This window comes from Meles meles, chromosome 9, assembly GCF_922984935.1.
Source record: "Meles meles chromosome 9, mMelMel3.1 paternal haplotype, whole genome shotgun sequence".
NCBI classification, from domain to species: domain Eukaryota; kingdom Metazoa; phylum Chordata; class Mammalia; order Carnivora; family Mustelidae; genus Meles; species Meles meles.
Window position 1 is genome coordinate 60,014,107 of NC_060074.1, and position 26,731 is coordinate 60,040,837.

Here is a 26,731-nt window from a genome sequence, read left to right on the forward strand (position 1 = left end):
CCCATTAATGAAATTCAATCTATCAAGCCTCAGTTTTCTCAATGTAACCTGCTGAAATAATGTCCTTAAACTTTCTGGTCAAAATTACACTTGAATTTTATACACAGAGCAAACTTCTAGTGCTAATCCTCTACGACACATTCATTATACCAAAGGCTGTGCCAAAATATTAATATTTGCCTGGATTACTGTCAGATAATAATACCTCAGCGTGCCTTAATACATTCAGTGATTCAGAAAAACTCATTATCTTGAAACTATCATTTACCTTGTTATGAAGACAGTAGGTGAAACGAGGTGATTTTTATGGTAGATTTTATATCTTTAATGTAGTATATATTTAAATAAAGGTTGTAAATCTTAAACTAAGGAAGGGTGTTCTTACCAGTTCATCTCAAGTTACTTCCATTTTGCTAACTTACGTATAATTTACTCTGTATCTTTAAGATTATAGATTCATTAGTAAATTTATAATATATTTAAAAACACATTTAAATACAAATAAATTTTGATATAACTGATCAGAGGTTAACCCCTATACTATCTGTAGCAAATGATAATGGCAGAGAACATTTTATATCATTTAGGAGAAAGAATACCTTTCCAGAGAAATTTGCTAATATGAAGCTTCAAAAAATAAGATCCTATTGTTACTTCTAGTAGAAACATAATTTCTCAGATGTTAAAAGTGGTTATGCATTTAATTTAAGTTCCCTTTGCAATACAAGGTTTGGTCAGGAGCAGAAGATGCATCCCTGAACATCTTTCATGTTTCATTTACCTCAGGAGTTAGGAAATAGGACATCTGAGGCTTAGGCTAGGCACAAGAAACTTGTCATTCACAAGAGTGAAGAAGAAGAAGGAGAAGGAGGAGGAGGAGGACAAGTAGAGGAAGAAGAAGAAGAAAAGAATGAAAGAGAAGTGTATAATTTTTGTCTGGGACATGGTAACAATTAAAAGCAGTAGCTTGAAGGTTTGGGGGCTTATGATCATTCCTGACACTCTGCAGCATTTCCTGCCATGATAAGTCTTCCAGGGTGAGAGCCCTTTTCAACTAGCTTGGATTTACTCAGCAGGAAACTAAGGCCCTGACAGGCATAACAGATTTGATTATAATTGTGATATATGTAATAAATGATAAAAGGAAGGTGCTGTGAGAATGTAAAACTGAGTGATTTTAACTTAGTCTGGCGAGGGTGGGGAAGACATTCTTGAGGAAATGGTATCTGAACAGAAGTTGGCTAGGTAGAGTGGTGGCACGTAGAGCTGAGACTAGAGACAGGTAGGGCTCACACGCATGAAGTCTTCAGGCTTCCAGTCACTTCCTGGACCTAGGAATCTAGGTCTTTCCTGTAAGGAGAAGTCACCATCTCCCATCACTCCCCCATCATTTCCCAAAAGTAGCTCTTTACAGCTTTGGGAACTTTGGTGGTCTTCCCAGGTGGATGACAGCTTTATAGATGATTGGAGAAGGAAGTGGGCCAACAGATTGTCCAGCAAGCAGCTGTGACCTGCTTAAGGTCACAGAGTATCATGTGTTACCTCAGTGGTGAACATCTTGTAGATTTAATCTACTTGTTTGCTGTAAAAATCTTAAGTTTAGTAAGAATTATTTGTAATTGGCACATTCATTCTGTGACTCTTCTAAAGTAATCTTTGATCAGTTTTTGCTGGACTCTAGTCTCATAGGCTAAATATTTCCTTAATTAATTTTGCAAATTCTCCCCTCCACTGCCCCTGCCTCAACTTTAGACAATGCTCAAAACTATTTTGAGTTAGGCCATCATCTGAATTAATTCAAATTCAAAATTGTATAAGTCTGAATGAACTAGGTTTTTTAGGACTTTAGTACACATTGTAGTTCTCTATCTTCCCAGTCCAATGTAAAGCCATGGAATCATGAGTCATTGCAGTTCTGGTGTTAATTTAATTTCAAACTTGCTTGCCTTTTAGTCTAAGGGAGGCCCTTGGGCCGTTTAAGCTCCTGACCTACTTCAGAGTTTCTTTTATGCTCTGGAATGCAGCACATTTTACAGAACAGGTTAGACTCTAGAACAGGTCATTAATCATTGTAGCTCCCTGGGCTTTCCTAGCGCTTTTGAGAAGGAAACAGAGCTGATACAAATAAAACATGTGGGAAATTTTTATTTTGAAAGCTTCAGATCTGTTCATAGAAACCACGAGGGAGGGGAGAGGTATTGCACTCTAAATTTAGGTAAGTAGGGATGACTCAATTACTGGAAAATGTTCACTTCCTCTAACAGGAAAGGGCGATATGAGGATCTAGAAGTCTTCTTTTAAGTTATATAAATGGTCATTCAATATCTTGAAGTTATACCTAATATTTATTGATAAATTGATTATAAATTATTTATCTTTTAAATTAATGGTAATTTTTTTTAAGATTTTATCTATTTATTTGAGAGAGAGAGCGCGCACGAGACAGGGGAGGATCAGAGGGAGAAGCAGACTCCCTGTCAGCAGGGATCCTGATGTGGGACTCAATCCCAGGACTCCAGGATCATGATCTAAGCTGAAGGCTGTTGCCTAACCAACTGAGCCACCCAGGTGCTCCTTAATGGTAATTTTTAAAAGAAGAACTGTTTCTGTATTTGAAAGAGAGAGAGAGAGAGAGAGCTCACACACATCAGTGAGGGGAGGGGCAGAGGGAATCTTCGCACACACTCCCCACTAAGCATAGAACTCAATCCCAGGACCTATGAGATCATGACCTGAGCTGAAACCAAAGTTGGACGCCCAACTGACTGAGACCCGCAGGCTCCCACTAATGCTCATTTTTTAATAGCTAAGGATACCCTTACACATTGATCAAATGATCATTTTATGTTTAGGACTACCAGGGCTTGATTTTTGGTAAAATAGAAGGCTTATGAAACTTACATATTTTTCTGGATTCCAAGCAAGCACATTTATTTATGAGAGCAAATGATCAGTACCCAAAGCACAACTTAAAAATTCAACTGAATGAGAAATTAGCTTTTACAATTTAAGCATAAATTAAATAATAATACATACTTTACTCCTCATTTCAAATTTTATAGATTAGAAATGGCACTTATATGTATATTCACAGGATAAATAGGCCCTTGAGGGACATTCATCTCAAAAACTCAGAAAGACCTAAAATAATTAGGTATGGAGAATAAAAAGTGTGAGGTCATAATAACTTTTCTGAGACCAGGAGTGTTTTCTCAGGCACTCCTCACTTCCACAGCTGGATCTCGCCTCAGCACATCTTCATGTCAGTCCTCTCCACCCTTCCCAATGCTGCTCATTGTTCATGGCCCATTCCAGTTTTCCATGAAGTTACTCCTGACCACACAGATATAAGCTTTACCCAAATGCTAACTGCAGATAAAGTCTGGCTTATGCACATTACCTTTTAAACATACATAGCTCTGTAGTACATTAATATATTCTCCTATTATGTCATATATTATAAATAGTCTTCCGGCTAAGACTCATCAGAGGAAGTCACTATGTAAATTGCTTCTGCATAGCAGGTAGAGCATGTCTTATATGTCATAGGTACACAATAAAGGATGTCTCCGAAAGATAGAGGCAGTGGAAATAAACCTGAGACACAACACTGAAGAAGTGTGTGTGTGTGTGTGTGTGTGGTAAAAATTGTTCTTATTTGCACAATGACTGAAGTGAGGCTAAAATCAGATTTTCAGAGCTGAACAAAAATATTTCCACCTACTTGGGAATGTATTTGGGGGGGCCTAGACAAGATTCCTACCAATGCCCCTTTTTAAGTTCTTTTCATTTCTGACTTTTCACTTTTATTAGAATGGGAATAAGTACAGGCTGATCCTCAAGATAGGGGACAGAATTTATTTTAATTTCTACTTCATGACAATGTCATCTTAGATTTTATTTGAAGGCATTGCAAAGGTAACCTGATATTTTGTGAAGAATGATTTTGCCAAGGAGACCATAATTTCTCAAGGGTTTAATGAAGCTATTTCAAGATCTTATGAGAGGCAAGAAAATCTCTAGTTGAAGGTAGGTATTAGATTAAGCCATAAAAAATGAAGTTCTGATTAGTTCATATAAGAATTGTGTTTTTTTTAAATCTAGGTTTATTGAAATGTTACTGTTTTAAATAGACACCTGTGGTATAAGTAAGCATTTTTCTTAGTTTTCCTGACGAATTATTACATTGTAAGTGGTTCAGTCTACACTAAATGCAGGAAGCCCAGCATAATCATAAATTTATTCTGGATAACAATTAATGCTCCTTTTCCAGGAGAAAACTGTTTTGCTGAGCCCCTAACTCCTTCTGAAAGGGGAATGGTAATGGCAATGTGGTTGAGTGATACCTTAGGGAGGTGGTGTGGCAGGGAATTTGGAAAGATACAGACAGAACCAGAAGGCTTGTTTCTTAAAAATATCTTTTCTTTTGCTTGTCATCCCTCATCTCCCTCCCTGACATTTCCATCAATAAAAGATTCATTTGAGTTAATGAGTTTCTCCTTCAAGACGAAAATACATCCTAGTGAGAACAAAACTCCCAGTTTTTCATGCAGCTTTTTATATGAAATATTCCATCAAATTAGCAAAATTAGCAAAAATTCAGAAAACATGGATTTTTTATTATAATGAGAAGAACTGGGGGAATTTATTTGTAAACAAAGTCTATTTATAACTTTGTATATTACTGAGAAACACTTGGATAGTCTGTGGGATAGTCATCCATGACACAGAGGGAGCATTTTGGACTGGAATACGGACCAGGAAGAATGGTCTACCTTACAGAACACGAAGTTACGAGGTGCAAAGGGGTCAAGGAAGAGGAGACAGGAAATAGGAGGGCATTTCAGATATGGAAGCTATCTCACCATGCATTTCTACAGCGACCTCTGGGACTTTGCCTCCCCTATTAATTTGGTTTGAAAACCTCTGCATGAATGTTTGTGTGTACTGTTATCCTTACTATGCATGTCTCTAGCTGCCTTCCAGGCTCCACCTTCTCTCTTCATATTTTAGTGCAGGCACTGCCCCCTTTAACTCCTCCAGACTCCGTTAGACACTCCTTCTCTGCTCACAGATCACCTGTTATGTCACAGTATAATTTCTATCACCTTTTTGATGGGTTTGATCTTTGTCCACATGACTAAATGATGGGGATGTGTTACCATTGTAACCAGATTTGCAACACAGTGTCCTGTTCAGAGTCGGCGCTGGGTATGTACCTGAAGAATTAGAGAACCATTTGCTCTTTTGCCTTGACCTGAAGAGTGCCTACAACAAGGAAGAGATTATCCCTATTCAGATCCTAATTACAGATTCAAGCCAGAAGGATCAAACAATGTCGCCAAGAACATCAGCAGTATTAAGTGATGGGGCCTGGAATTTCAATCCATGTGATATTCTCATTCTCCATTTGGAAGCTAATGGTATCGGAGTTGCCATCTCTTACACATCAGCCCAGGCTAGTCCTCTCTGAATTGTTCTATCCAGCACAATGTCTCCTTATCATTTCCTGTCTCTTTTCTCTTTGGTAAAAAGGAGAAAAAATATATATATTTTCTTTTCTATTACACACACCCACCCCCACACACACATATAATAGATATATTATTATACCTATTATATATAATAGGTATATATACACCATGACTGTCAGGATGTACCTCTATCTATCTACCTATCTATCATCTATCTATAAAGAGGGAGTAGAATTAATTTTCCTGTGTTTTGTTTGACATGCCTGGTACTTAGAAGGAACTTAAAAATGTTAAATGAATGGATACATAAGGTCCTTATTCCTTATTACCAAAGTATTATCAGAAGTTAGAATCTTCTCTTGTATGTGTCAAGAATACACTATATAAAATGTCATTTTATGAGCCTGAATACCAATTGATGAGTAAGCCCTGTGGCTAGGTCTTTGGGGGCATATTTTAAAGATGTTATAATCTTATTCCACTAGGCATAGTTAGGAGGTGAAAAAAGTTATTATGAAGGCACATGCACGTCTGTCTGTCTGTCTGTCTATCTATCTATCTATCTATCTATCTATCTACCATCTACCAAGATATACAAAAGAACCTGAAAATAAATGGTTTACTTTTATGAAAATAGACCAAGTGCCTTAGAGTTTAAGGATAGGGGAGGTCAACACAGGCTGTGGTAGCTGACACATTTACCCGGTGATGCTACAAAATTCAGAAATGGGTAGGACTTGATAAATAGAGAAGAGGATGACAATATTGCAAGTCTAGGGATCACTGCCAGCAAACCTCCAGGTCTTGTCATGAGTGGAAAAACTGGAGACATAAGGAGACTGCCCAGAAGAGAGAGTATGTGCTGGTGAGGAGTAAGAATACAAGTGCCAGGAAGGGGAACGTATGCACAGTGTGATTGCTCTGGGGAGAAGAAATATTCAAATGTCTTCTGTAGTGTGTGTGTGTGTGTATTTTTCTAGACAGATGAGAGGAGTCAATTCCAAAGGATAGCAATATATAACTCACTGAAGTGAGTTCATGGGTGATAGAGCAGAAAAGGAATTAACTCATTAAAATTCCAAAGTTTTCTAAGACAGTGTTGGGAACAACCGTTTCAAACAATGCCAGTACTTCTAAATAGCTGCACTGAACTCATTGGTTGAACCAGAATCAAGGTGTGCGGTAGGTCACTCAGGTGAAGCATTAAGCCAAAGCAAGAGAAGAGAATGAGGTTATTGATGTCTGCTGCTTTCTGCAGCTACAGAAGCTTAGGGAATTGAAAATGTTCCAGAAGCAAGTTCTCCCAACCTTTATAGATTAATCAGGAATCTCTCCTTTCTCTACTGGATAACTACACTAAACTGATGTTTCCCTGAAACTTCAAAATCTATTCCTAATGTTTTCTGGAACACAAAGTGAATGTCAAGTGTCAACTGAATATAATCGTATCCCAGCTATTAGCAGGTTAATTTTCACATGTTGTAACTGAAAATTCTTGTAACTGTTATGTAGCAGTAGTTGTGTTCTGGGTTTGTTCTCAAGGGTTAAGGATGGGGAAGCACTTCTATCCTATTAATAAGGAATAACTCTTCATAAGCTATGGAAGTAAAAATAGGATGAAGAACAAATAACAAGGTATATTTCTCATTTTTACATGCTCTCAAATTCCATCCTTGAATTTCATAAATTTAAAAATAGCCAGTTTGATATTCCATATGGGTAGGAAATAGAGATGCATGTGTTAAAACATGGACTATATTTTTAAAAGTCTTATCTTAAAACCAATAATTTAAAAAACTTACATTTTAACCTCTTCAAATACTGTGAATAAGGAGCCATACTAGCTAAATCAAGTTTTAGGTTATAGCCCTCACATCCCCATGAGGCATATATTTCTATATATTGCTATCTAGCTTTTGATATAGGTTTCAATTTTACATAAAGTGAACAAGGGATTTTGCAATGTAGAATTACTATTCTTGACCACATTTGGGAATCTTATTTTTCAATGATAAAAATAATTTCTTAAGGAACATAAGTTCACTGTTTTCTTTGTTGCTTTTTAAATGTTCTTGTATATTGTCTCTTCCTGACAGTATCAATTCTACATTTGAACCTGTTGGCACAAAAGTAGCATCAGATTTTTTTTTTCTGAGAATATTCTCAGAACAAATGAGTAATAGCAGTCCAAATTTTAGTGACTGTGTTAAAAAAAAGTTGTTTGCGTTTCCACAAAGTTATTAATTTTCTCTCTTATTCTTGAGGCAGGTAGTAAAATATTCATCCTCAAAAAAGTAGCCTGTTTGCCTACTTGGTTTTAACTAATTATGTAGAGTTATATTTAGTAGTGACTATTTGTACTTCTTGAACAACTTATCTTGTAAAGAAGAGAATTGGAATTAGGAATTGGACCGATTAGGAGTTAGATCAGTTGATGGGATTCTTGGGCTCAGCCAGATTAGGTGGGAAGAAGCAAATACAGGAATTAAAATGGCCCGGCACTCAAGAGGGCAAACCAAGTGGAAAAAATCCTGGACTCTAAGTCTAGAAATGAAGGTACGAGTCTTGAGTATGCAGTTAACAATTTATGGGACTCTGGGCAATTCACTTAACTCAAAATTCTCAATAAAATTTTATTCTTGACTAGAATCAATGAAAAAGCCAAAGTGATTTTGATAAAGGAAAGCACAAAATAAATAGCAGAACAAGAACAAAGTTTAGTGTCTGACCCTTTCAAGTTCCTCAAAACATTTATACACATATGACACCTTAAATGTCAATACATAAAGCTGCTTAGAATGAAGCTGATCTGACCAACCTGGCCATACTGTGGAGGTCCCAGAGCTCTGTCCCCTTGGGCCCATGCTGCTTATTGGCACCCAGCACTTTAAGGAGCACCAGTTTCACAACTATTGGAACAATTATATTTTGTAAAGGAGAGTTCCTCCAAAATAGCACTAGAGTATTTCTGTATATTACAGTCTTCTTTTCTGTATTGCTGTAGCAATCACATGTTGAAGAAATCACAAAGACCACCACTCTCAGTATATATCACAATCTAGCCATTCAATGTATAATAATGTTTATCGGCAGTTTGATATGCCACAGAAGACAGGTGCATGGAAATAGGAGCTAAGGAACCTATGTCTGATATTTTCCCTGAACTTAAAAAAAGGGGGAGGCTTTGAAGGTTCAGGAAAGAGCCAGTCTGTCTTGTTGAAGGCAAGATTCCTTCAATTTCCCTGTGCAACAATTGTTTGCCCCTCCGATTCTACTGGACTAATTTGTTTTTAAGTTGTTATTAAGCTGAAATAATTTGAAATAATATGAAATAATTATAATATGGAAAAATATGGTATGATTTCTCTTCTTAATATCCACAAAGTTAATGCCTTTGTTTTTACTCACTTTCAAGTAATCAGTTGTATAGAATGGACAGTAATATTTGTTCTTTGGAAAATACCATTTTTTCCCAGTTAATTTTATACTGAAATTTCATGCTTGCAGTTGTCCATTTACTAGAATTAAAGTACTTCATCCATTAGGATTTATGCGTTCACTTCTATGGAAGGAAATATAGGAAAGGGAGAGAAGGAATCTGCTTCACCTAAGACACAAAGTGGGCTGGTAGGATCTGATGATGGCAGAAAAATGATGCAAGGGCATGAGAAGTAATATAGCAGTTAGTTTTGGAAGTAATTCAGGTGCCTGCAGGTAGGAAAATTTAGGGGCCTGAAATCACTGTTCTCCAATACCAAGCCATGAATAATGGATACAGCTATGGGCACAATTTACAAACGACAGCTTATCACCTGAAACAGGATTGTATAGCTTAACCGCCAGCCGCCAGCCAACTAAGAAGTAGTATTAGAATATTTCTCTCCATTACATTCTTTTTTTCTTTTGACTTCCTTCACTCGATTTTACCTAGCATGATTGCCGTGACCTGAAAATGAAGACTGTGTTCCTAGGAACAGTATGGAGATTTGTCAGCTTGATTCTTTGACCTCTTCGCACAGGTCACCTCATCTCTGTCCCCACCATTAAAGTGATATCCTTAGTACCACCAACCTCTGGATACTGAGACAAGGGGCAGAAAAAGCAGGCTCTCCATTCTCAGCAACATGGTCACTATTATACAGCAGATCAGCCTAACTATGGTAGTCTCAGAAGAAAGACTGAGATATTTTTTAGGTCTCTTCTTCATGATCCTGCATTTCACATTTTTTTCCATTTCTACCTAAGTGATTCTAAATAAGTCAGCTTCAAAATACAGGTGTATTTGCAGCAGATGTATTTAAAACAGAGAAAAGAATATAGTTGGTGTTTTCTCCAGCCCCTCTAAGCTGAGTTCTATATTGGGGACATGGTTGGAATAGAAACCTAAGTTGACTTCATTAAAACAATAAAGAAAAATGTACTTATTATGTACTACCAACCCCTCCACCACTATTGTCTCATGCCTTTCCCAATCTTGTTTCCTTTAAAAGTTTTAAGATTTCTAACACATCCATGTCTGAGTTGAACGACGGTGCCCACAGTGAACCATGAAAAAGCTTTTTGTCTCGGCTGATATTTCCTACAGAATTTCCCCTCAAATATGAATTCCCTAGAATATCAATAGGTATTATGTACAAACAAACAATTAAAAATGGGTTCTGATAGGGTGCCTGGTTGGCTCAGCCAGTCAAGCATGTGACTCTTGATCTCAGGGTTGTAAGTTTGAATCCCATGTTGGGTGTAGATATCACCTAAAAATAAAACCAAAAAGAAAACTATACCAAAAAAAAGAAAAAAACCCCAAACAAAACCCACCCCCCCAAAAAAAAACCCCAAACCCGTGTTCTGTCATCAAAAAATATGAAATATTTGGTCAAGTAAATATCCATCAAGCAAATACTCATCAAAAAATATGGGGTAGGGGCGCCTGGGTGGCTCAGTGGGTTAAAGCCTCTGCCTTCGGCTTAGGTCATGATCCCAGGGTCCTGGGATCGAGCCCCGCATCGGGCTCTCTGCTCAGCGGGAGCCTGCTTCCTCCTCTTTCTCTGCCTGCTTCTCTGCCTACTTGTGATCTCTGTCTCTCTAGTAAATAAATAAAATCTTTAAAAAAAATATTGGGTAAAGCAAAGTTGTACAGATTTCTTTAATTTAGGACTTGTGAAAACTTCTAATGTGCTAATTTATCATGTTAATCTGGGGCTGGGGAGAGGTGACAGTGATATTTAAATAAGAAAACGTTTCTTCTGGAAAATACTTGTGAGACCTAGGCAAACAAATTTACATGGAGATTGTTTCTTAAGAGGGTTTGCACAGAAAGTGAAAATCGTACGCAGTAGGTTCTCCTGGAATCAGTAGTTTCCCTATGAAAGGAAGTCTGTTTCTCCAATAAGAATTGCATAAATAAGAATTAACATGTTTTTGTCTTATTCAGAAATCTACAGAAAGAGACGGATTTATATGAAGAACTATAAAGCCTTAATCTGTACTTGGGTTCTCTTCTCAGTTTCTTCAGTGGCATAATGAAAGGATCAGACTACATCCATACTTTCCAAATTTGCCTGATCTTAAAAATGTTAGAATAGAGATTGCAAATGTAATGGAGATTGTTAAAAATTCAGAATCCTCAGACTCCACTGAAATTTACTGAATTTCCAGAGTGTGTATGTGTTGGGGGAGGAGAGAAAAGAGAGAGAGAGAAGTGTTCCAGATGACTCCATTGACCAGAAGTTTTGAAAAAAAACTAGAGAAGACATTATCTAAAGTTCCTTTGAATATTAAAATTCTATGAAGATTAACTGCTTTTTAATGAACTCTTTTAAAGCAATTTAGCTTTAGAGGGTTTATTATCTAACTACATAGTTTCCATTATAAATGTGATTTCCACAATACAGAGAATTAGAGTTAGAGAGGAAAATATATTACCCACAATTTCACCACCCAGAAAAACAATGAGACATTTTATTTTATTTTATTTTATTTTTGCTGTCTTATTTAGGATTTCCTTTTAAATAAGTTTCCATGATTGAATTCATTTCCTGAGACTAGGGACAGTTCATAACTACTTAACATTACAAGACCTTGGCTTCCCGGGTATGTGAAAATGCCATGTCTGCTCTGGAATTTCCATAGCTGATAAAAATCCTTTGCCTGAGTCTCATCTTGTGAAACATGAAAAATTTACTCCTGCCTACTCTCATTAGGCATCCTATTTTGAACTGTTTGTCCCAACCCCTAGGCCATGAGGCCAAATGAGCAAAGAAACTCTCCCTCTAAAATGTCCTTTCTGTCTCTGGGTCTGAGTTTAACCCAAGGCTCACACTAACTGAGGGGATAAAAATGAAACATCTTGGCAACAGATATCCACAATCTTCCTGTGTCTCTGTTGCTATAGTAACCAGGCTATCACTCTGTATGCTGAGCCAAATTGTTTTTACCTGTCTCTTCTGACCACTGATATTTTACTTCTTTTCTTCAAGCATCTATTTTCAATCTGATTTCTTTGGCTGACAAAACTTTTAAAGGAGGCGATATTTTCCTCCTTTATTCATTTAAAAATATGTGACGAATGTACAAAGCTGAACAGGTTTTTTTTTTTTTTAAAGCAATTATGTATAAATGCTTGCCCTACAAGCTATGGCTTAATTGCTAATAGGGTTTCATAAGGATGCTGTTCTTTCATCATCTAGAGTACAGAAAGTATGGCTTTTGAGCTAATTAAGGTGTTTTAAACTGAAATAAAACTGTATTTTAATTTAGAATGTCAGCAAATATTGATCAGTTTTGATATGCATCTAGTATTTAGTGAAAATAGACAAAAATTAATTTGTTGCTTTTTAAAAATCACCTATTTCACTTTTCAAAATAACGAATTATCTTTATTTTAGATTTAACAGCAAACACTATGCTTGTAGTAGTCAATTGTTACTTAAATGTCTATAGTTACTTTTAATCTTTTCCTCATCATAACTTAGGGTCTTAGAATACATCTATTTGCCCAGAGAAAAGTAGATAACATAATCCAGGATCAAAGCTTTGTATTCAACAAAAGGCCCTTGAAGGCGAGGACCTTGATTTACATTTTTCATTTTTCATTTCATTTCATTTACGTTTACATTTTTCCTCACTATTGTACATAAAACTTTGACTTAAAGTTAGTAAGCACTCACAAATACTGAATCCATAATTATCCTGATGAATGTGCTTTATTCCTACTTGTAGCATCCACATATATTTTTCATTTCAATTTGCATGTATAGGCATAGATCAAACCCAATATATGGGGAAAACACTAGATGGGGATTTCTGTTTTGCTGTGTCAGGTTTGATGGTATTCTAGAAATAATAATAAGACAATGAATGCAAAACTAACGTCATATTAAATTGGAAGTGTTCAGAGGCAATTTTGAACTTCTGCATTACATTTCATATTTAATTTGGAATCTTACGATTATTACTATTTCTGGCAGTTCAAGATGATCTGTACAGTTTTATTGAGGTTTGCATGATTTTGTATTAGTTTAGGCAAGAAATGTTTTAGAAAACCATTTAAAACATACTGTAGAAGTATTGTGAATTTTGTTTTTTGTAATTTCATGAGTGAAGCATCAGTGAGGCTTTATAAAAATAACTGTTGAATAGAGACTTTTAAATGAAATGTGATTTTTTAAAAAAAGATTTTATTTATTTGACAGAGAGATCACAAGTAGGCAGAGAGGCAGGCAGAGAGGGAGGGGAAAGCAGGCTCCATGCCAAGGAGAGAGCCTGATGTGGGGCTCGATCCCAGGACCCTGAGATCATGACCTGAGCTGAAGGCAGAGGCTTAACCCACTGAGCGACCCAGGTGCCCCAATGAAATGTAATTTTTAATTCATGGCTGTGATATTATGGTCTATAACAAGAAACACGTATTTGGTCTTCATGTTCCTGACACAGAGCTCTTGAACACTTGGCTGCTCTAAGTGAAGAGAGTGGTGGACATCTTTGTTATGTTAATGAGGTGACTCTGGAAAGCCCCTAGGTCATCCCAAGTCACCTGTGGAGGGAGGCTAACCATCAGTGGAACCAACTATGTAATTAGATTGTTCGAACTTTCAGTCCCAGCCCCTACCTCTGGTGGGGAGAGGGGCTGGAGGTTGAATCTACAGCTAATAGCCAATAAATTAATCAGTCATATCTATGTAACAAAACCTTCAGAAAAACGCAAAAGGATGGGGCCAGGAGAGGGTCTGAAAACTCTCCACCTCTTTCTCCATGCCTTGCCCTGTGCATCTCTTCCATCTGGCTCTTTCTGGGTAATATCCTCCTAAAATAAACATAAGTAAATGTTTCTCTAAGTTCTGTAATTGCTCTAACAAAGTAGTCAAGCCCAAGGAACAGGTTATGAGGACCTCCAATGTGTAGCCAGCCAGTCAGAAGCACAGGTGACAACCTGGACTTGTGGTTGGTATGCAAAGTGAGGGGGGAGTTCTGTGAAATCTGGTGAGATCTCCCAAATCGATAGTGTCATAACTGAATTGAATTGTAGGCCATCCAGCTGGTGTCAGAATCTGAACTGGAGTTAGAATTACAATGGCATCACTAATGAAACTATTCCTATATATAAAACCGCTTTTAATTTGTAGTTGCATCAGAAAGATATTTTTTAATACTGTCATTGAAGAAAGTGTAGGATTAAATTTATCCAATATGAGAGGAACCACAGAGTGTAAGGAAATTTTGTACTATTGAGCCTGAGATGACAAATTATTATTTTTGGCTTTATTGAGGCTAATTGACATGCAAACATTGTACACATTTATAATTTTAAACATTAGCTAATAAAATCAATACTATCCCTCTATTATAAGTCAATCTCCATTTCTAAACAAGTCCTGAATTATAAGCATTGTTTTGGGTTTCTGTCAAAAGTAAATATAAGTTTAGAGTCATTGAAAATCATGAAGAGATAATGAGCATATTTGCAATGGACAAAAGTCAGTGGAAAATAAAAAGCCCTAATCTTTGAGCTCTTCTTTATGTCAGTACTATCAGTGTAATTCTGCTTTTCCTGCAACTGAGTGGCAAGCCACCAACAAAACCCAAAATTCTCTATCCTAATCTAAGAAAAACAGGATATAAATTTACACAAAAGATAATGCTGAAATGAAGCTCCCTGTTAAGGACTGTTTTCTTCTACTTTTTGACAAGCTTGAGGAGTTCTAGAGAAAATCTACTGTATCCTATTTCTGTGGACTCACTTTTCTGGTAAATTGCTACTAAACTTTTAGATTAAGATTTTGACTAAACAGTCCAATGTTATAGGTATGTCCAAATGCCATCCTAACTTCTTAGTAGATCTAGCGGGCCTGTCGGGACCCAGTATAGACTCGTAGAGAGGGTGTACATTAGAGATAAAGAACTTCAAATTTGGGCTCATATGATCTCAGTTTGAAGCTACTTCCACCATTTCCTTATGTGGCCTGGGCAAGTTGTTTCCTCTCTCTAAGCTTGATTCCTCCTCTTTGAGATGGAGATGTTAATAATAGTACCAACTCACAGGGAGGACTCTTATGTGGATTCAAACTGATAATCCATTAAACCACTTAGCATAGAGCTGGCACATAGTGAATGCTCAGTCAATGTCAGCTATTATTAAGTCCATCATAAGTCTATTTTCATGCCAATAATACACTTAAATGAATCCTAAATAACAGGAATCTATTCTGACTTTGGACTTCTATGTGGATTTCAGGATTATATCGCCTTTTAAACATTCAGAGTTTTCTTTCTTGTGACCTAAGTCTCTGATCGCTCCTAAAACTTATTTTCTTAATAGTGGAACTATGGAAAAATTATACTTGTGGACTAGTAGTAATTATTTTCCTCATCATCTTTTCACCAAATTAAAGTTTCCTGGTTCATTTAGGACCCTTCATAGGCTGATTTTCTGATGATCACAATACAGATTTCTATTAAATTCATCAGACATTCCTCTTAAGTACTCATGCAATAAGCTGTAGAATTATTTGATCATAATCCAACCAGTATTGAGTCTAAAGGAAATGTGAGCTACTTTTAGTTTCACAATCTTGTAGCATTTTTTACATTACTACTTATAAATGCTATTATTATATATTGTTATATAGTGTTTCTCCAACTAATTTACTACCCTTTGAGTACTGGTACTAGTTTTTATACTTTTGTGTTTCTAGTGCTTATCCAGCACATAATGCATAATGCAAAGTAGGGTGTGTGTGTGTGTGTGTGTGTGTGTGTGTGTGTGTGTTTGTGAGAGAGAGGGAGGGAGAGATAGAGAGAGAAAGAGACTCATCTTTAGCCTGAACTCCTATCTTCATCTCTGCAATGGACCACTGATTTTGTTTTTCTTCTTTAGAGCCTCTCCTCCCCCACAGCATTTTTCAGATGTGGTCATTGACCAAGGGGCTATGCTTCTTAGACCGTAAGAATGAACACAGGATCCATGTTGGCCAGTAGGAGTCTCAGGAAGGTAATAGACACCAGAGGAGAGAATGCCCTTCTCATCGGATTACAAACTGTGAGCATTATGTGAGTTGAGACTGAGGTCCTTGGTTCCATAAGATGGGGAGTCAAGTTAATATAGAAGAAAGCATGGCTGAGATGGCAAGAATGTCATCACCCGTTCAAACAATGAACACACCAGCCATGGCCCACAGCAGATCTGTCCTTGTACTTTTTAGTTATGTGACCCAACAAGTTCCCCGTCCTCCTTTCATATTTTGCTTAACTGGTTCCACTTGGGCTTCTGTTACACTCTGTTATGACATTGACTGACTGATACAGTCTCATGTGACTGGTCAATAAATATTTGGGACCGACAGCACCTTCTTAAATCTTCCTGATACTCTCATGCATATGCAGGGAGAGTGATCTAATACCAATTTGTAAAAGCTGAACATGACAACAAATAATACATTTTATCCTAAAAATTAGCATAACATTTGAACTAGAATTAGCCTCAGGGATAATGAAATCATACAAGAGTGCAAAAGTTCAGTTTACTTTTATTTAAAAGGGGGCAGATATAGCCAAGAATTTGATCCTCAACTGAGAACAACAAATGTATGGTAAAAGCAGATCTTTATTCTCCACCTACCCAACTTTTCTTCTAATTCGTTGTGTTCTCTCTCCACCACTCCACTGGAATTTGGTAAGAATTAGCCGACTAAGGCCCTGTCTTCTAAGGAAGGATCCTACTACACATCAGCCTGTACAAGGTAGATTATAGTTTAAAAAAATCCAGGTTTTTGAGAGTTATTTTCTATTTTCTCCAATTAATAGAGAAGGTCAGATAGAACATGACATAAAGAGCTGGTGCATTCCCAAAGTCTGGGCTGTAAGACCAGCCAATGAAAAAAGTCTCCAGACCTGAAACAATAGTCAGACTCAGCATCTTGCCTATGAGGAGAATCTGGAAGGCAAGCATCTGCTTTGGGGATTTTTGACCAACAGACTTACTCTTGCTTAATTCTCTTCAATGTCTTCAGTGGTCCATTTCCCAATCTTTTAAGATTCTTCTTATACGTTGTATAGGTACTAGTGATACAAACAACTCATGTTTCATTCCTTTTCTGGTACTCACAGTTCCCCAAATGTGCCCCATTCCAGATTCTAATTCCTAACCCTGAAACTTCTCAAGAGTTTATAATCCCCAACCAGCATCCCAAACTCCCAATATAGGTAAGGTTTCCTCTTGCAGTACCCTCTGCACTCTGTTTTCCTGTAGTAAAATCCTTCACACTGCATCCTAATGCCTATGGACTGTGCTTGTCTGTCTCTCTCACTTCTCAAAGGCACAGTGATTGCCTTTTCACATGAATTCCCAGAATGTATCACCGTACATAATAGCTCTTTTTTTTTTTTTGTAAGATTTTATTTATTTATTTGACAGAGAGAGATCACAAGTTGTCAGAAAGGCAGGCGGAGGGAGAGGGGGAAGCAGGCTCCCCGCTGAGCAGGGAGTCCGATGCGGGGCTCGATTCCAGGACCCCGAGATCATGACCTGAGCTGAAGGCAGAGGCTTAACCCACTGAACCACCCAGGCACCCCCATAATAGCTCTTAATAAATGCTTATTGAGTGAATGAACAAATACATGAATGCATGCATGAATGAATGAATGAATGAATGACTAACACCATGGCCCCTCTTCTGAAGAAGCTCACTCTAGCTGGGGAAGAAATAACAATTTGGCTAATTAGCAATTAACCAATGTATAATAGAGATAAGATCCAAATATTGATAGAGTGTAACAAGAATAGAAATTAATTGTTCCTTTCATTTTATGCCTTTTTCCTTGATATCTGCTCTACTGTTGTGCTCAGAGGAGTATTTAAAATTCACTATTGAATGCTCTTTGAATAAAACCCTGATTTCTTTTGAAGAAAGGGTTACCATACAGATCTAATAAAGGAATAAAACAAATAAGAACATTAGATAAAGAAAATACTGCTGGCTGCCTATAGAAATACAGTTAGAATATCTCAATGAGAAGAATTTCCATACAAACCTAACAAAAGAATAGTAAAATCTTTGGGTTTTTAACAGGCTTTTTTAGTGATTGGAGGTCAATTGGTGATCTATGTTGTGAATATGGAAATTCCAGAGATAGTTATGATGAGGAAACTTCACAAACATTAAGTGAGGCTAATCCTGCTTTCAAGTATTTAAACAAACTTTCCAGAACCATGTCTGCAGGAGGAATTTCTCAATATTCAACCTCTATCTTGTTTGGATTTACATGTAGGCAGTTGGCAGGTTTGTTACTAAGAGTTACGGATGGCACTAAAAAGAAGATAGAGCATTCCTACCACCTCTTTCTAGTTTTTGGTCCCAGCCTTTTTTTAGTCCCTCATGATTTTTAGCCAGAACTGTAGCCACTTAAGTGTTCTGTTTTCATAATCTCCTTCCTATCATTTATTTTTTCACATTGCTAAAAAACAGTGATCTTTTACAAATAGTATCCAATCCAAATCTTCCAACATCTTTAAGGTGCATTGTTTTTCAATTGGGCTCCTTTGGAGTCTGGGAGGAACACCATACTATTTGGGTAAATTATGAAAAGCTGTAGGAAAAAGACTTTTTTTTTTTTTCTTGAGGGTTTGGGATTATCTCAGTGGTAAGTAATTTAAAACATTTTTAAAAAATGTTAAACAAAAGGGGCACCCTTTGTGGCTCAGTTGTTAAGTGTCTGCCTTCCACTCCAGTCATGAGCCCAGAGTCCTGGGATCGAGCCCCTGCATCAGGCTCCCATGCTCAGTGGCTTCTCCCTCTTCCACCCCCCTTGCTTGTGTTCCCCCTCTAGTTGTCTCTCTCTCTATGTCAAATAAATAAATAAAATCTTTTTAAAAATGTTAAATACTGTAATACTATGAAGGCAAATATAAAAGAGGACTTTTTATTTGATTTGAGAGAGAGAAAGAGAGTATGAGTGGGGATAGCAAACTCCCTGATGAGCTGGGAGCCCAACTCGGGGCTCGATCTCAGGACCTTGAGATCATGACCTGAGCCGAAGGTAGATGCTTGACTGACTAAGCCACCCAGGTGCCTTAAAAGAGGAATAAAAGAAAGCATGAGACCTTAAAAGAATGCCAAGTGTTTGATGGTAGCTGTCCCATTTTACTTATACTCCCAAGGCACTTCTGTGAAAATGTAGTGAAGAACCATTTAGAGAGGAAAGTTGCACCTCTTGTAGGTCCCTGCCCAGCCTATCCTCTCCCTGGGCCAGGAAAATACATGTTCTCAGAAGGCATATGGACTTTCATGCCTCCACAACTTTCTTTTTGTTGTTTTCTCTGCCTGGGATTCTCACCCCTTCCCTTTGCACCAACTTCCCCTTCCTCCCTCCCTTCCTCCCTTCCTTCAGTAAACATTTCATGAACTCCACTCTGCCACGTGTTCTACTAGGTTCTGGTGAGGTAGGGAGAAAATGCAGAGATGGTGAGGAGGGCAGAAGGAAGTCATACAAACACATCACTAAACAGAATAACGACTAACAGTGCATGCGTGTATCCAGCACTGTGATGAGCATTTCCACACATCACTCTATTTAATTTTTACACCAACACTTAGAAATAAGTTTTGTCACTAAAACTTGCCTTGATGTCACACAGTAAATGGCACTCATCTCCATGGCATACAATAAACAACTTAGCCAAAATTAAAACACAAGTGCATGTGACTCCAACTTATGCTCTTAAAAATCACTTACGACTCTGTGTGACAGGTAACCTTCTAGAATCAGATGAAATGCCCCATCACATCTTTCTTCTCTGAAAATTCTCCTTTTAAAGCATAATTATTTTCCCCCGAAGTGTGTTCCTGTATTCATTATGAGCATAATTTCATTATGGCTATTTGTAATGTTTCCTCTCTCACCAGCCCTGGAAAGTCCCTAAAGCAGGCACCATCTCTGGTCCACATGCATGTCACCCTCTCCTGCCACAGAGGGTGGGCTAAATGTGACAGGATAGGGTGGACCCTGCGGTAAACCACAGGCAGGAAAGCTTTGCAGAGATCACACTTGGCTGCCCAGACTTTAAGGTATATGCCTTGTTTGGCTTAAAAAAGCATTTTCAATGAGTTTGCCAACTTTTGGAAAGTAAGAGCTTATCTTAAATCCTGGATTTCCAGCTTCTTTTTTAGATTGGAAGATTTGGAAAGCTTCATCAATCTTACATGACCATAGTCGTCTCGAGCTGAATGGTAACTGTCTGCTGTTGAAGGGCCCTAACTCTATACTTCCCTAGATTCTCCACTACTGTTGTGCTGTCCTAGTGACTCTGCTCACTTAGGCTACTGGCAGGGTCCTGACCCCAATATTTGCAATCAATCTTCTGTGCAATTTCTGAAATCTCTTAATTTCAATGTTACAGGGTTATTATAAATAATCATTAATAATAATAATAATACTAATAGTATAATATAATTATTATAAATTATTTTTTCATTTCCAGTTTACTAAGTTAAGAAAAGTGAAATGCTAAGGGTAGAAAACCTCACTACTACATACATATTAAAGCATGTACTAGGATGCTCTCCAGTATGACATGTAGAAAGCCTCATATACATATACATAAAACTGGAGGATGGACATTGGGGAGGGTATGTGCAAGAATGAACACTGGATATTATATAAGGCATATGAATCACAGACCTGTACCCTTGAAACATACATTATATGTTAATTAATTGAATTTAAATACAAAATAAAACAAATATATATATATAGTAGAGTATGGCATGTAAAAATCTCTCATCTCAAACAGAGGACTCAGGTCTATTTATAACTGACTCACGGCAAATAATCCTAATATTTATATGGAACCAGAAAAGACCTCGAATAGCCAAAGGAATATTGAAAAAGAAAGCCAAAGTTGGTGGCATCACAATTCCGGACTTCAAGCTCTATTAACAAATAATCCTAAAATTTATATAACTGACTCACGGTCTTTACATAGTTATTGCAGCTCACCTAATGGGTTATTTACAGATGACTCTAGTACTGCTGGTAGATAAAGAAGAAACTTTATCAATTCAAAATATTCAAGGCTTAGGACTGAGATTGGGGCCAAGTTTACCTTTATATCATGACAGTTCTTGAAAGGTTTTGCTGAGCAAATCTACCAAGCCAAGTGTTTGTAAAAGAACTGTTTACTTGACACAAATTTTAGAGTCATGAATTTCCAACAATGTAAGTGCATTGTAAGCAAAAGCTAGATACTGCTTAGGTTGGTATTTTGATATAATAGGTACAAATTATTTTTATCTATTCTTTAAAGTAGGGCTCCTGCTAGACAGTACGTTTTAACCTTAGTTCAAATTGCAACATTTATTTGCAATAAAATATTGTTCTTGTGAAATGTATTATTTACTCTGACTTTTAATCATTTCAGCTCTTTTCCTCAAGTTAAGTGACGTGTATGTGAGTCTGCTTAGTAGCGTTAGTGCAAAAAAGGAGGTCATAGTTTAGAGTAAATCCCAGTTAGTCACCTAAAGTTTCAATAGTCACAGCCATTATATTAAGAAGCCATGCTTTAATATTGCAGGCATGGCAGCAAAACAATAAATGTCCAAACATGATGAATAGCAGGTTAACCACCTCTGCAACAAAGAGAACAACAATACCAAGTTAGCCCATTTTTGCTTAATCTTGTAATAGAGAAAAATCACAGTATATAATTTTATTTATCTGTTGCATTAGAGGGTTACCCAACAGTTCAAGATAAACCGAAGTGCAAATTAATATCTTACCTCTTTTGATTATCATTCATATTAAAAATGATGTGTTTTACAGTACAGAGAACCTTAGAAATAGTTAAAATTGAGAGTAAAATCATATCCTACCTGGGTGACTTTCTCTGTCACATTGTGTGTTCGATCTTTAACCTTGGGTGCAATAATGGTTTTATCTGAAGAAGGAGGGGATGCATTCTTTTTTTCGGTTTTGACATCTGAAAAATTCAGGGTGAGCTGTGGGATCTTGTTAATGGTGCTGTATTTGTTGAGATTTGAATCTGATGTGGATCCCAGGAGGCTTGACTTGATATGATTAAAAGGCCCTAAAAAAATTGGAAAATATTTGTGAAAGCAGTATCAGGAGAAATAAAAGAAAGAGATGGTCCTGAATGACCCGCTAATGATCCACAGCCAGTGTGACCCTGCTTTGGGAGGGACTAAATGCAGCCAGCTGATACCTGAACACAAGTTTAGGGTCACTGTCTGCCAAATGGAGCAACACGTGAGTATCCGAGGGTAAGATGGGGTCCAAGGTGTGTGCTCAGAAAGCAGACAGCATCTTTAGCTATTACTTAACGTCTTTCATTAAGGGCTGGAATAAAAGAAAAAAAAAAAAAAACCAACTCCACTCCTTATTATTGGCCTATTATTGGCTAAATTGATTTCTCAAGAATGTCTTTTTTTTTAAAATCCAGGGATTATTCAAGGAAGGACTTGCCTATGGTTAAAATCATGTTGGCCATGACATTTCTGAACAGGTTGTCTACCAAGCTCCAGTATGCATTACTCCTCTCTCTGGGCCATGACAAATGACAAGCCAGCTGAGTTTTTTGTATGCTTCTATTACCTGTATGAGGTGATTTACAGAACTTCTAGAAGAGTTAAGCGCAGATGGAGGAATTTCAACTAAGACTGAGAAGGGCCAATGTCACTGTGTATATGTGTGTGTAGTCTATTGAAAACTCTAGAATCCTGTGTGAAGTTTTAAAAATCTTTCTGTTTTTCTCCTTTTATTTAAATTTAAGACTTTTTTGAGGGGGGTCCTTTATAAAAACCATTCCAGAAAAATGCTTTGACAAATGTAACATGATTGAAGTGACATAGCTAAGTAATGGACTGGGGTTAGCAGTACCTGGTTACTTTTTTTTTTTTTTTTTAATCATGCTATATCCTGGATCCCCAGAACTTATTCATCTTATAGCTGGAACTTAGTACTCTTTGTCCAAACCTGGTCACTTCTCATAATTCATTTCTTCCCTACGAAGACAGTTGGTCAAGGTTCAACTCCTGGCCCCCTTGTCCAGGATGAATACACTGACCAGCTACATCCGGAGATGAACTTACTGTGTGTTGCATATGGAAAGTCAGGAAATGCTCCAAAGAGTTTCTTGTACAGTGAGTTTTGCAACTTTTACCATTATATAGCTCTTAAAAATTAACATCAAGAAGAATTTTATAGAAATCCTGAGCCCATGAGTGTTACCCAGCTGTTATCCTGCTGCCTCAAGAGTGCTTCAAACATAGAAACTGCAGGACTAAACTTGCGAGTCAGCAAATTTTGCCTTATGCTATTTTTGTTGTTGTTGTTCAGGATGAAACAAATATATTTTAGGAATTAAAAAGCACTTTATGCACCAAACAAGGTCTAAACACCCGAAAATTAAATTTACAGGTTGTGTATTTTGAACCACAATAATAAATCAACTCAGCTCAAATATAATGCTAATAAAAAAATCCATCATTTAGTTCATAGTTAACTTGGAGAAAATTCATTCTATATTCATTGATGAAAGTACATGTTAGATTATTATAAAAGTTTAAAATGATTTTAGGAGAATTCCACCTATGTGGCAGAAACTGTGTTCCTTGAAGTGCATTTCTATTCATTCTCTGAGTTTTATCCATGATCATGATCAAGTCCATCTAGGTGAAAAATGGCATTGAGCTCTTTGGGCATTTATTGTCCAATATGCTCTCATTTGCATACAGATTTGTATTCTCTTTTCTATTTATATGACAATGAGAGAAATATGACCCAAAAATGGTACCATATTAATCTAGAGTCCAGACAGGTCTGACAGAAACACCATCCTCTAGGTCTCTGTACAGGCCTCCACCACACACCAGTGATTTATTATTGTAACACATCCTAGATAGCATTTCCTTTTTTGTTATCATCTTATGGCTATATTCCAGGCCTATATCTTAAAATTTATAATTTGTGAAACATTCTAGGACTTGAGGCTTCTTAGACAATGCCTTTTCCTCAACTCCAATGTTATATTTTCAGCCATTAGGTATTTTTACAACACACAGGTATACTGAGAAGAGATTAGAGAAAGCTGAGCTCAGATACATGGTTGTGTTTAAAACCTTTACATCCATCTTTCAATTCTCTTTATCATCCCTCTATGTGGTGCATTTCTGTAGCGATTGTCTACAGGGTTGTTTAAGAAATTGGGCAAAAACATGGATGATCTATGACGTTAAGGCAGACATATACTGTTAAATATACTTTGATTGTTCTTGTGGCCAGTTCCAATAAACATCACTGCATTGGCTATACCAATGAGGAAGAGGTCTCAACTATGATGGTACTTCATGTTAGGGGCATTTGTGGGGAAATTTTTTTTCTCATAATGATGGGAGGTGGTAGTTTTTCACCTGGAAAAACCATCCCATATGTCCCAGGGGGCACTCATGAAGGTGAAAGCCTGTTTATAATGATCTGAGCCTTGAACTTGTTTCATACATAAAGAGCACAATCTACATTTAACATGATTTTAATATACATAGAACTTTCCAGAGCTATAGCTACCATGGAGGGGAAAGATCTTTGCACTGTTTTGTTCAGAATTTTACCAAAACTTTTCATCGTTTTGGAAAATTGCATCATTTGGAACTATGCTATTTGTGGCACTGGAATTATATGAAATTTCAGGCTTCAGGTTATAAGGTTATAGTTTGTGTTTGCGTATTATGAATAAATATGCAAACAAAGAAATTTGAGTCTTTTTTTTTTGCCAGTGTTGGAACCAAATATTAAATTTGCAGAGAATTATAGGAATCACAGTGAAAATCATTAATAAAATTTCTTTCAAAGGTATCTCATATTATTGTTCTCTGTATATGTAAAATGATGCATGACACAATTAAAGGAAACTATGAATAAGAGCTAAACACTTGAAATTATTTGTCTTGAGACTGCCTGTTGGTTTCCAGTCTCACTTTAGTAACTCCCTAGAGATCTGCCACAACTTCACCTAAATGTCTTGATTGCCATTTCTTGCTTCGGTCCATCTTCGAGTCCCATTGTTTAGGAAGGCATATGGTCTGCAAGGGCTTTTTTTGAAATACTAGAAGAAGAATAGATGTTCTGACATTTGGTGGGATTTCCTCCTTCAGTGCAATTCATTAATGTCACATGTTATCACACGGGGAATCATGCTGACATTCCCCCGAACTGGTAAGGGCTGGCACATTTGTGAGAATATCATTACTTCCTCATTCTTTCTCCAGTTTATCTTGGAGTATTTTTCATAACTCAATTTGGTTATTTCCTATTTTTAAAATTCATGTATAAATAATCCTGATCTGTTATTATTTATCCCAATAGTGGTTTTTATTTTGCTATCGACCCATATTCCTGCTCTGTTATCCAGTACTTATCTGGGCACTTTAATGCTCTTAAAACCATTTTTTAAAAAAATGTCTGATCATCACATTGTATCTTCTAGTATAGTTATATTTGAACATCAACATATTGAGAAAAATAACATTTTATTATAAACTGCTTTTCTTGTATTCTTCCTTTATATTACAGTTAAAGGATCAGGTTGACTTTTAGAATTAGTTTAATTATCTCTAAACGTTGTTAGAGTATAGCAAAACAATTATAACAAAATATTGTAGAAATAAGTGGACATTGCGTCTGACAGGGCTGAGAAACCACTGGTCAATACATGTCATACTCAGATTTGCCCTCAGAACATTATAACGTCATTGAGTCCATGTTTTAGCGTCTCATATTTACTTGTGGAAAAACCTTCTGAACTGTTATTCTATTCTATTTTTTTAAGCTCTTAATATTAGAGATTTAATGTAGACTCTTTTTAAAAATCTATACATTTAAAGAATTAGCAGAACCTAAAATGTTCCTTAAAATAATCCAAACATGCTACTTAGATAAGACATTTACATTCTATTTCATCCTGCATAACAAAGATAATTATGCTTTTTCCCACTGATTTTGAAGCAGATGTTTATATGCAGAAGTCTGAGTCTATAAGATGATCAGTATTAGCTTAGGTTCCTCTAAAGCCTATCTAAATTCTGAAAAATTTTCCAACACTTCAGTTAAGATTGGTATCCACAATATTCTCATTTTACTAATTGTAAGCCTAAGCAGACAGAGTATGAGACCAAAGGGATTCGAATAAGCATCAAGGTCTAGAAATCAGAATACAGGTTTTCCTACCTCCTAGGTCTATATTCAGAGAGGCCTTGGTTGAGGATTTAAAGGTGAAGGGCAGCCTCCCTGAGAGTGATCATGAACTGATGGGATTAAGGACTCTAATGAAAGAAAGGAGGATAACCTGAAAAACAAAGTAAATGAATTTAAATGAAATAAATGGGCAGAAATAAAGGGAAATAATAGATTCAATAGAAAGGAATGTAAAACTCCAAAGTAATAGGACTTGATGTTCTTTAGAGAAACATTTGTGAAATGTATGACCAGGTTAAACGCTTCCGTGTACTAGAAGGATAAGAAAAACAGGTGCCCAAGTAGACTAAACCAACAGCTGGATAAAGCTCTCCTACATTACAAGTGTCTGATTAAATATAAGGTAAGCCAGGTTTCAGCCACAAAGAAATATCCTGAATTTAGAGATCAAGCCAAAGGCTAAAGCAACACCTGGAAAGAATTTTAGATTAAAGATATTTAAAATTTTTAAGATGAGGTTATTTGAATTTATCATGAGTTACAAGAAACTGAAAGAGAAT

At 36.7% G+C, this 26,731-nt stretch overlaps 1 protein-coding gene across 2 annotated transcripts in view; it reads right to left on the reverse strand.

Moving 5' to 3' along the window:
• The window catches only part of KCNH7 (potassium voltage-gated channel subfamily H member 7), a 496,127-nt gene that overhangs the window by 112,981 nt on the left and 356,415 nt on the right, over positions 1 to 26,731 (reverse strand). For both annotated transcript variants that reach the window (XM_046018072.1, XM_046018071.1), the window contains exon 6: positions 21,836 to 22,050. In XM_046018072.1, coding sequence (XP_045874028.1) covers positions 21,836 to 22,050 — 215 coding nt within the window. The remainder of the gene's footprint in view (positions 1 to 21,835; positions 22,051 to 26,731) is intronic.